The sequence below is a fragment of the Sarcophilus harrisii genome, chromosome 6, assembly GCF_902635505.1.
Source record: "Sarcophilus harrisii chromosome 6, mSarHar1.11, whole genome shotgun sequence".
Classification (NCBI taxonomy): domain Eukaryota; kingdom Metazoa; phylum Chordata; class Mammalia; order Dasyuromorphia; family Dasyuridae; genus Sarcophilus; species Sarcophilus harrisii.
The window spans coordinates 201720715-201733045 of NC_045431.1; the positions used below are offsets into that span (position 1 = coordinate 201720715).

Sequence of the window (12331 nt, forward strand, 5' to 3'; positions counted from 1 at the left end):
TGCAGAAGTGGGTGTAAAACTCAGGCCTCCTCCTCCCTGCAGGCCCCTGCCCTCCCCTGTTATCTTCTTCCTCACCCTCCTCTTACATGCTGCTTCTAGACCTGTCTCCCTCCTGACCATCTCTCCCGCCTCAGGGTGGGTCAGGTGACATGCAATGAGCCTAGTAAGGGCAATGAAGGTCCTTCTCCTGGTCCTTGACACGGCCAGTTTCCAGCCTGCCCCCTCTTTATCCAGAACTTTGTGCTCAGGCTAGTTCCTTCTTCATAAAACTGACTGGTCAGTGGTGCTTTCATTGTCCTCCATCTTGAAACCACAACATCTTGTGGAAACCTAACTATCAGCGTTCCTTGCAACCACCACCCAAGAGCCAGCCTTTGTTCCTCCTACCAGCTCCATGGCCACTCGCCAACCGCCAGCCACGCTGCCCAGCTCTGGCCCTCCAGGGCCCAGGGTTCACTTCAAGGCCCTCATGAAGCCTTCCCTCCCCTGGGGCCCCTGCTGCTCAGCACCTTTCCCAACCTGGACCTCAAAAACGTGTCACACCCTTCTGGGACTGTGAGCCAAGAGCTAACAGATGGTGCTATAAAGCCCCTCTCTGAGGCTTGCCGTGACCTTGGGCAAGTCCCAACCTCCTGGAGCCTTCTGCTATCAAATCAAGGGTCAGACCAGAGGGCCTCGGAGGGGCCAGGGGCCAGTAAGTTGTATTTGTGTGCTACCCACCCCCCATCCGGTTTGGGATCCCCAAGAGCAGGGCCGAGTCTTCTCAGCCAACCCCAAAAGACCTCTCAGGTCTAGCAGTGTTTGGTGCACAGTGGGAGTGAATCAATACTCCAGTCCCCCTTTTCTCTCTCTCTCTTTTGTGCCAGGAGGAGCTGGGTACTGAGATGAATTATTCATTTATTTTTATTCACAAATTTCCAGGAGGAATCAGACCCTCTACATAAATTAGAGCAAATCCTTCCAGGATATCAAAGCACAATAGCACCATGTCACAAAAGATGAGGCCATCACCTCATAGCTCACACCTGTCAGAATCTTTCTGTGAATTCCACAAGACCAGCCCCAGAACCATTCACCGCATTACTTGGAGGGGACAGGGGATCGGGGGGCAGGGCTGAGATGAGGAGGTGCTGGGGGAGAGTCAAGGGGAAGGATCTGGGTTTAGAAGCAGTACCCTGGTCATCTCAGGTGGATGGCATTCAGGAAGTTTCAGCAGCTTCCCCTAAAAGCTGCTGAAGAAAGAAGAAATATTTCTTACATTCTCTTTAGGCTCTTTTCCACAGACCCCTGCCACCCCATTAGCAAAACAAATCTAGGTCCCTGTTCTGAAAGTGGCCAGGCTCTCTGCCTCCCCACGATCCACGTCAGGGGCAGCAGTTTCAGACAATGAAAGAACCTGCATGTTGACTCTATTAGAAAAACATCTCAACAGTAGGAAGGTGGGAGAGGAACAAGTGATCAGGCCAGGCCCCAAGATGTATGGGAGAATAATACGTGGCTAACAAGTAGGCCCCAAAAGCCCAACCAAGGAGGGTAATGGACTTTCCAGCATCTGTTGTTTTAACATGCTAATACCATGAAACAATTCTTAAAAAGAAAACATTCTTGTTTTAGTTACCCTGAAGAACTGGACTGTGAATGGTTGCCATCCTCCCAGGCTCCTAGGCAGACACCGTGGAGCCATCTTTGACTCAGAATCACAAAAACTGACTAGACAGAAACCTTCAGGAGGCACAGACTTCTCCCACATTTATACACAAAGAAATGGAAGTTCCACAGAAGCACCTTGCTCAAGGACACGGGAGAGGGAGAGGAGGCAAGGAACCAAATTATAAATGTGCTAAGAGTCACTGAACTCCCAAAAAGGAAGCCACTCTTACCCAAACCCTTCATGTTCTGATACCAACAGCAAAGGTTTTTATAGCACTTGTGTTAATCATCTCACCCGACCCCCACAACATCCTGCAATTTCACCAATGAGGTTAACCAGCTGGCCCAGGCTGCATACCTGCATGGGTCAGAGGCAGGCTCTGAATGAAAGCTTTCCCGACTCCACATCTAGCCCTCTCTCCACTATGTCACAGAAAAGGAAACTGAAGTCCAGAGACTAAAGAGTAAAAAGTTAGTTGATCATCAGAAGTTTTGGAGTTTTTTCTTCAATCATGTTGACAAAATTTTTAACAATTATTTTTCATTAAGAGACCTTTCTCAATCTAGTCCAATTCTTTCTCTACAAAGATAAGGAAACTGAGGCACAGAGAAATTAAAAGACTTAACTCTGACCGACTCCCTATTCCTGGTCAAACAAGCAAATGTCACGGCTGAGACTCAATTCCCAGATGTGACTGGTTGGTAGGCTCACGCGCTCTCTCTGAACACCACAAGAACCCATTGATCTTATTCAATTACCAAGAAATAAGTGATCCAAGACTTTACAAATTCTTCTTTTATTTTTATTGTCAAGTACAGCATGACTGGCATGGCGGCGAGATGGAGAAAAGGTCACCTTTGAAGGCAAAAGACCTAAGTTTTAAGTCATCATTCTGTCATATAGTAACTGAGTAATCTCTCAGTAACCCAAGAAATTCTCTGATCAAATAAGTTATTTGTAAGGCACTTAATAATAAAAGGCCTATTATATTGGAGGTGTTTAAAAATGAAATAAGTTGTAGATTTACATTGGTGAAGGGAATTTTCATATCAGGAGTTCCCTAGGAGCTCAAAAGTATAGACCTCCACCCTAAAAAATACACACACACACACATACATTTATAATGACTAACTTATTCTATCAGGCTGAGAAAATGCCTAGTATAAATTACATTTTTCTTTCAACCAGATTAATGAAAAACAATCTTGATGGAATAAAATGCTATGCTATAAATGTTTCCATTCTTTTGTTCCCCAAAATTTGCCTAAAGCAAAATGTTCCTTTCCTCATTCTTTCTTCTAATATAGATCTTTCTGTACTACATACAAGTTTCTGACCAAGATCTATCTGTACTGAATTGAATTATCTTAGAGAGGGCTGTTTTCTGAGTCAGGATCCTGCTACACTTCTTGGAAGTGACCATGACCATCAAAAAAGGCAAAAGACAATGACTGGGGGAAAAAAAAAGTGAAGATGAGAGGAGAAAGACCCTGGCATAGACAAAAACATATTCTAAGGAAGAATTGTTATCCATGGAAAAAAAGAGATAATTAAGTATAAAAGCCCAACTGCAAAACTTAGATGTTAACTGGGTCATGAAAAATTAGGCAGCCTGCCCAGATCCTTCCACCAAAACAAAAAGAAAAAAATGGTAAGGATTCAAATTGGTTCTAAAGCAGCTGAAAAGAAGCATGAAATAATGGTTTATAGGAAAAGGATGGGATCTTCAATTGCACTGATATAGTCCCTCCATGTTCAGATGAAGAAATTACCAATGAAGGTGATGAATAGTCCCTTACTCGCCCAATGAGAAAACTCCTCCACCAATTCAAGTTTTCAGCTTTTCTGTAACTGACAGTCATATAAAGAGTTGCCTAGAACAATTAGGAAAAATAAGTTTCTCAAGGATCACACAACCAGTAAGTGGCAGAGGTAGGATTTCAAATCAGGTTCTCCTGTCTCTAAGGCTGGCTCTTCATCCACCACACCACAATGCCTCTCACAAAAAGTGAGTATCTAGATAAAGGAGTGGTTTTCAAAAATGAATTCATTAATGAACATGTGGGAAACCATAAGGTAGCAATGGAATGGCCAAAGAAACTGAAGTGCAAAAACGGAACCAGAAAAACTATATAAAATGATGCAGAAGGAAGTCCTCAGAACAAGGAAAATGAAACACTCTGTGACTGCAATACTGTCAATAACAGAACCATAAAGTGAAAATGAATATGGTGTAATTATAATGACCCAACTGGCCCTAGAGAAGAGTTGAGAAACCTACATTAAATTTTTTATTGGAGAAGTGGGGGAAAATGAGAACAAAATGTTATGGTTATGGTTATAGTCAAGACATTGCTAATGTACTGGCTGGTTTGTGGAATGCTTTTTTTTTTTTTTTTTTTTTTTTTTTTTTTGGGCAAGATAAACATTTCTCACTGGATAAGGGAAGTAAGTCTATGATGTTAAAACAAAAGGCATCAATAAAACTTCAAAAAAAAAAAAAAAAAAAAAAAAAGACAGGTCATGACAGACTGAGCTCTTGTCATATTTCACCAGTGTTACTAGAATGGTTTCTAGAGAATGTTAATAGTTTGCCTAGGGTTAAGCAAAGTATTTAAAAATATCTCTCAAATTGTTCTGAGAAGACATGGTCTAGACAATAGCTCAATTAAGTGAACTCAAAATCAGTTGAATGACTGGACAAAGTGGAAGAAGAGTCATTTATTCATTGTTTGCTGTCAACTTAGAAAGGGATCTCTAGTGAAGAGGTAGAGATCATCCTTGGCCCTGTGCTGTTCAATGTTTTTATCAAGCTCTATCTTGCAGGCTCCATCACACTATAAGGGACTGCTAACAGTTTAAGTGGCAGAGATGAGAAGCTGGGGCTTCATAAATCCCAAAGAACTTGTCTAGAAATTCAAGACTGACTCTCCATCCACCACATCGAGCTGCCTCTCAAGACTGATGACGACCTGTAGTACCCAGGAGCCGAGAGGTCTCTCTGCCCTTAGCCCTGCTCGGACCACACTTGAGTATAATGTTGGATTCTGACATCACATTTAAGGAGAACATTATCAAACTAAAGAGCATCCAGAGGAGGCTGATCAGGATGATGAAGGGCCTCAAGACCATGCCATAGGGAGCCTGGCTGAGAGGAATGAAGATGTAAGGCCTGGAGAAGATACTTGAAGGAGATAGGAAGGGAAGCATAATGGTGCTCTTTAAGTACCTGAAGGTCAACACATGGAAGAAGAATTAAGTAGGCATGTTCTGCATGGTCGTAAAAAGCAAAATCAGAACAAGTTGCGAAGAGGTAAATCTAAGCTTGAGGTATGGAAAAACTTGCTAACAAGTAGAGCCACAAAATGAATGGGGCATTTCAGAAGACAGTAGAGTCTTCCACTATTCAATTCTTCAAGCAATTACTAGATGACCTACTGGGTGGGTTGACCTTGTACAATATAGAAGCAAAATATCAAAGTCTCCCATCAATAGTGAGACTGGTATTAAGAAATACCTTACATAAAACTTTACTAGTCCTTTAGATTTATAAGTCAGTAAAAAAAAAAAAAAAAAAGTGTAAATTGTAGCTACACTATAAGGTATCAGAAGATACTGACATTTATAAGTATGTGTATGCATGGTGTGTTTGAGAAGATAAAATTTAGTTTCTTTTCATGAGACTATTATTGTTTGAATCTTTATGAACTGTCATTTTTCCTTCATTCTAGAAATACTTAAAGCCTATTAATAATAAATAAAAATATAAATAATAATACTGAATGATAGTTTAACATTTCTACAATATTAATAACACAAAAAATTTACTGTTTGACTAATAATAAATATATTACTGATTTATGAATAAGCATAACAAAATATAATTTTTGTTTTCCTTTCCTATTTGACAAACTGTTCCAAAGTTGTAACTTGGATATGTGAGTGAAATGAGCAGAACTAGGAGAATATTGTACATAGTAACAGATTATGTGATGATCAACTATGACAGACTTAGCTCTTCTCAGCAATGTAGTGATCCAAGACAATTCCAAATAGACTTGGGATGGAAAATGCCATCTGCATCCAGAGAGAGAACTATGGAGACTGAATGTGGATCAAAATATCGTATTTTCACCTCTTTTTCTGTTTGTTTTTTTTCCTTATGTTTTTTCTCTTTTGTTCTGATTTTTCTTGCACAACATGACAAATATGGTAATATGGTTAAAAGGATTATACATGTATAACATCTCAGATTGCTTACTGCTTGGGGGAAGGAGGTAGTAAAGGAGGGAGAGAGAAAAAATTTAGAACACAAGACCCTACAGAAATGAGTGTTGAAAATTATCTTTAAATATATTTGAAAAAAATAAAATGCTATTAAAAAAACAACAACAACACTGTATAGTACAAGTTCCTTCCTAGAGGATTTTCATAGAATATATTAAGATCCAGACTTTAAAGATTCTTGGTTGATGGAGAAAAACATCTATGTAAGACAACCACCCTCCAAACAGCTGTTTGATATCTAATAAAAATACCATTTCTAACAGAGCTCATCACTAATTGCCCATGGAGTGACTATTCAGCTTGCTTGCTTCTATAACAGGAGATGAGTGAGACTTGAGAGGCTCTTGTTTCCCTTCTAGCTCTAGAGACTGAACTCAACAGCGAAAAGGCCTTGCTCCAACTCGACTGCTTATTAGCAACACCATCTGGTTTAATTTTCCCGTTTCCCAAACTCTTTTACTCTCCTTTTACAGAAAATGGATATAAATGGTATTTGCCCTGCTATGTCATTGGGTGGCTGTAAGCAAAGTTCTCTGGAGATCTTGGAGCCATTGGCAATCCCTTCCCCTCCCCAACCTTTTACCCGGGCTCTGGTCACATGAGGCTCTCACCTCCCTCTGGTCATTATCTAGGCGTAGATGTTCTGTGTGCTGCTTCTGTCTATCCTTCCGCCTCCACTGGGCAGGTGCATTCCTCTTGGTCCACCTGTCAGAAACAAGGAGACCATTTCCTGGAGTGAGCAGTAAAAGGACCCAGGCTGGACTGAAGGGCCGGGGGCTGGGAGAGGAAAGGGAGAGTAGAACCACACTCATCTACAAAGGCTGTCACTGCTCTGGCAGAAGAGTAGCCAGAGACCAAGGCTGAGCGAGGGGGTGTCACCTAGGAAAGACAGATGCCATCCATCTCCACTGATAACTGGACAGAGGTTCAAGGGCATCTGGACTCTGCAAAGACTTTTTCCCAGCCTTTTTCCATTTCTACCCCATTGAGACAAATAGCACAGCTCACTGCCATAAGCATGGTGAGCAAAAGGCAATGATTCTGTCGAGGAGTTACAAGCTTGATTTCATAGTTCATCAGCAGTCTGAAGTCCTTGACTAAACTAAAGAGTCAGACCAAGGATAGTGAACATCTGAGAGTGAAGGGCATTTTCACCTTTTTGGAGTCATGGGCACCTCTAGCAGTCTGGCCAAAGCTCATGGCTCCCTTCTTGGAATAATGTTTTTACATGCACAGGATAAAATACAAAGGCTACCAGGGAAATCAATTATACTGAAATATAGTTATCCCAAAATTTTAAATTTTAAATTCCCTGACCCTGCTCTATCTAAGCTTAATTTTTTTTGACCTGCTGGTGAATGAAGAGGGCCCTCCTTATCTCTACTTTACCTAATTTAGAGTCCTTTAGGAGATTCGAAGTCATGGTAGATATGACCAATCCCCCAACCACTTAGCTAACCCTCCCCAGCATATACAACCTTGATTTCCACATGTCTGGCATGGACAGCCTCCAGGATTACTCACTTGTTGCTGGCTGGCCCGGTTGAAAGCACATCAGCCTGCAGTTTGGGGAAGAATCCCGGCTCATACTTCCCCTGTCCAATCTTCATGTCCAATAAGTGGGGGTGAATAGCAGTGTGGTCGATTTTTGCCAGTCTCAGCTCAATCGCTTTCTCTGCAGGGAATGCAGACAAGAACAAAAACAAATGGGTGAGGCCCTTCTGAACATCTGGTCTATCTCAAAAGCTGCAAAATAGCCAACTTAGGGCCTATGTGAAGTTAAACATACTAATTCACCTCATCATAGGCAAGGGATTCCCAGAAAGAAAAACCATTCCAGAGCATAGCATTCCCTTACAACTCTGAGCTACTTTCTCCTACTGTTAAATTTAGCTGGAGGAATAAATGTAAAAGGTGTATCTGGAGGATGAATATAGAGGTGTGCCATATATACATATGGTGTGTGTATGGCCAGATGTGCATAATGTGGGTGATTATATGGGCAGGACTGGGCATATATTTGGGGAGAGGGTCCATCCCTATCATTTTATAGCCTGGAAACTGAGGGTCAGAGTTAATGACTTGCACAGAGTCACACAGCTACCAAATGTCAGGAGAGAGGCTCTCTCCCAGCCAGCACAAGTGGCGGAGTGTGGCCCAGCTGCTCCCACAGGCCAAGCCTCTCCAAAGAGCATGACTGGAATTTGAGTGTCACCCCACCGACAACATCAGGCCGGGCCTGGTCCATCCCAACCCCCAGATACTGTTCCAGACACCTTGGTATCCTAAATGCCACAAGCAGGCCCGTTTCCAGGATCTGCAGCTCCTTCTTTCACATGGTCTGGAAAATGATTTGTTTAGTCCACACCTGAAGGAGGTGGGCTCGAAGTCCAGCTCAATCACCTACTGTGTAACCTGCAACAAATCACAGCCTCTCTGGGCCTTGGTGTCTGTTTCTGCCGGGCCTGAGGACCTCAGCAGCCCTTGTAGACCCGTGCCCATGGCACCCACAGGCATGGGGTTCTGTGGTAGGTCTTTACTGTTCATGGTCTAGCAGACACACTAAAGATGCCTACACAGCTTCTGCCCAAGAGCTGCCAAGGAAGCAGCCTGGACCCCGACAGCCTTCCAAGGCATTGCGATGTCTGGGCTAAAACCAGGAAGCTCTCCCAGGTTAAATGTCCGCAGGGCTCTAGTGAGAACTCTCATCTCAGTCAGAGGCCTGGAGTTGGACAGAGCTGAAGGTGAGAAGGGAGCCCTGGAGAAATGCCTGAAGGGGACGCGACACCCCTCTCAGGAAGCGGAAGTGAAGGCACCTGCAGCCTGTCCTCGAGCTGCCTCAGCTGCCGGGCAGGGCCCAGCCAATGTGATGGGTCGGAAGGATGCGTTAGGGAGGACTCAGCCTGAGGAAGCCCTGCCTCACCTGCTTCATCCACAGTTGTGCACTTCTGGTACATTGAGGTTCGCAGGGTCGGCGTCCTCACGTTCAGTAACCTTATCTTGTCCACTCGAGTATCAAACACCCTCAGAATGGGGTCTTTGTCATCATCATCGTGGCACATGATCTTATTGTCAACAAAGGATGCAAACATCTGGGTCTCCAGGAACCTTGAGAGGAATGGCAGGTAGGGCTCAGGCTGATCTGATAAAAAAGAGGCCTTCAGAACCCCAGGAAAGGAAAACAAGACAGGGAAGCACGTTAGCCCTGGGCAGGAACAGCAAAATACACCACGCCATTTCACTGGCTTTCCCGTCTGCCCATCAGAAAACCAAATTGCTCCTTTTGTGTGTTTCCAACAAAAACCCATTCTACATCACACGCATGACCTTCAGACCAATTGAAAAGTTCCTGCCTCCTTACACATCCACAGCTAGAGAAATGGACGGCGTGGCAGTCGGTTAGCCAGAGGAGTCAGGAGGAAACCAAACCTCCCAAATGAAACGCTCCATACTAACCCCTCAGCAGGAAAGCCAGGGGGAGGCCACACAGCCACCATGTCAGTCGGGCCCTAAGATCTCTCACCTACATTACTGGGACAGACTCCTGGGTGATCTCCCAGGGTCATCGGCCCTGCTCTGGTCTACCCTACACACGGTTGCCAGGAGATCTGACTGCGCTGACTCCCCCATTCAACCATCCCTCAGGGCTCCCTAACACTGCCAGAATCAAATACAAACTCCTCTGCTGAACCCATCCATCTCTCCTCTTTATGCTGCCTCTGGTCCTCATGGGTGGAATACACTCCCCACTTGCATCTGCCTCACCAAGTCCCTGCTTCCTTCAAGATTCCAGTGAGATGCCATCTTCTGTACGAAGCTTTTTGTTATTCCTCTAATCAGCAGCGCCCTCCTTCCCAATCACCCCGTATTTAAGCACTTTGTTTATGTGTGTGTGCGTGGAAGTCATATATACACACACTAACTTTATATTTATGCTACATCTGTGCGTGCGCACACACACACACACATACACACACACATATACAGAGAAAGACACAGAAAGAGAGACGGAGTCAGAGAGAAGAGAGATTGCACGCACTTGTCACCTCCCGCATTAGGATCAATGTCCTTGTGAGGAGCACTTGATCATTCTCTGTCCTTATGTCCCCAGTACCTAACAAAGTGCTTGTCACAATACAAGGGTTTAATAACTGCTTAATTACTCCAGCTAATCGGCTGTCTTTCCTAGTTTCAATACCACAGAACAAGACCCCCCATGCAAGGCACCCCTTGGGTCCCACCCTGGCTCTCCTGACTTTGTGTGCATTGTCTGTTCTTTAGATGGTAAGTTTAGTGAAGCTAGGGCTATCTGTTTTTATTAATTGTAGCTTCACAGCCCTTAGCACTGTTGTAGGCTAGACAATAAATGTTTCTTGAATTGGACTGGATTGTCTGAGGGATAGAATTATCTATGCCCACTAACATTTCAATGGACAAGACTTTAAGGCTTACCCAATATATCACTAAGGTCATGAGAGCACAAATGTCTCAAAAGAACTATTAAGACCAATGGTTTACCTCAGAGTTCACTCAAGTCAGAGCCATCTCCTCCCTTACTAGTCTCCACTGGACCATTATTCTCATAGACACTGCCATGACACCTATTTTTTGACTGTTATTGTTAAAGAGCCCACTCTGACACTTATGGATTACCATTTTTTTAAAATAGCCTTTTATTTTCAAAATATATGCAAAGATAATTTTCAACATTCACCCTCGCAAAACCTTGTGTTCCAAATTTTTCTCCTTTCTTTTCTCCCCTCCCCTCCCCTAGATGACAAGTAATCCAATATGTTAAGCATATACAGTTTTTCTATATACATAATGCCATCATTATTACGCTGCACAAGAAAAATCAGATGAAAAAGGAAAAAATGAGAAAGAAAACAAAATCCAAGCAAACAACAAGAAAAAGAGTAAAAATGCTATGTTGTGATCCACACTCAGTCCCCTATTGTCCTGTCTGACTGCAGATGGTTCTCTCCATCACAAGCCCATTGAAACTGGCTTGAATCATCTCACTGGCACTGGATTGCCATTCTTAAAGGTCCCCTACTTTTCACCCTCACCTTATCAAAGTTCTGCATCTGCTCCCTATTGGTGAACCAGGACTCTTTATCCTGGCTGGGCTGGATGACAAACACTTCATAGTCGGCAAACATCTGGGTGAAGCGGTTGGCAAAGACTTCTCGGATCTGGATGTTCAGCTGGTAAACCCTGAGCTCCTCTTCCTCACACTGAACTTTGAGATCCTTATTGCTGCTGCTCTCTTCTCGCATGTCCAGCTGTGGAGAAGAAACAACAGCTAGAAATAGCATTCCTTTTTTCCTCTTTTTCTTGAAATGAGAAGAGACTCTTCATGACTCCTGAGCAGAATTGGGGTCAGTAGCTGAATTGAGCACCCCCAAAATGAGCCCAGGATCGGGACCTGTTAGCAAAAGGAGAGAGCAGAGCAGGGATGGATGTGGTGACTAAATGTGGAGTCTTCAGCAACGAGAAGCCTGTTTAGCCCAGCGATTCTCACCCTAATGGCTCATTTACTCCAAATGGGGGAGTTAAAGTTTTTTTAAAAAGGAAAGTTCTCTTCTACTCCCAAATTGCTGGAAGGAAGGCAAGAACAGTTAAATCAATCTAAACTCTACTTCTGCATGATAAAGAGAAAAGAGCCCTAGCTTTTAAAGTCAGGGATCCTAGTTTCAAGTCCCTGCTAATTGCTTTCCGTATATCCTTAGGAAAGGCATTAACTTTCCTGGACCTTAATTTCTTCATCATAAAAAATAGAGGTGAAGAGGACCAGAGAGTCTCTGTGATGTTCTTCCAGGTCTTTTAACCTTGATCTGATTAAGAGAATAATCAAAATAATGATTACAAAAATACCCAGAAAAATAATATAAAAGACAAAAGAACTCAGATCAATGAATTCAACAAATTAACCAACCTGACTCCAGAGAGCTAATGAGGAGGAACAGCTCCCTCCTCCAAATAGGGAAGGGGAGAGCCCCAGGAACAGAATGAGACTTACATTGTGAGACATTGTCATTTAATTAATGTGCTGGTTTGGTTTGTTAACTGTGCTTCTTTATCATAAGAGGATATAATGGAGGAGGAGGTAGGTGCGTATTGGAAAATGATGTGATTAAAATCATTTTTTAAAAGCACATTAAAAGAAAAAGAAAAAGAAGGGCCTGATGTGGGCAGGGTAAAAGGCTATATTCAGAATTCCAGGAGCAATGACATCATCTGTCTCAAACTAGAAGGGACCTTACAGAGCACATGAAGGTGGCAAACAACTTCATTTTACAGGCAGTGAAAGTGAGACTCCAAAAAGAAAAAATTTGCCCAGCTTGACTTCTACTGGTTGCCATTAAAAACAAAAACAAGACAACTTCCCAA

At 43.1% G+C, this 12331-nt stretch overlaps 1 protein-coding gene across 4 annotated transcripts in view; it reads right to left on the minus strand.

Moving 5' to 3' along the window:
* DENND5A (DENN domain containing 5A) overlaps nucleotides 1–12331 on the minus strand; it is an 86795-nt gene that overhangs the window by 16015 nt on the left and 58449 nt on the right. For all 4 annotated transcript variants that reach the window (XM_031941997.1, XM_031941996.1, XM_031941995.1 and 1 more), the window contains 4 exons: nucleotides 11008–11223; nucleotides 8862–9096; nucleotides 7463–7613; nucleotides 6550–6643 (listed from right to left, as the gene is read on the minus strand). In XM_031941997.1, the coding sequence (XP_031797857.1) occupies nucleotides 6550–6643; nucleotides 7463–7613; nucleotides 8862–9096; nucleotides 11008–11223 (696 nt within the window). The remainder of the gene's footprint in view (nucleotides 1–6549; nucleotides 6644–7462; nucleotides 7614–8861; nucleotides 9097–11007; nucleotides 11224–12331) is intronic.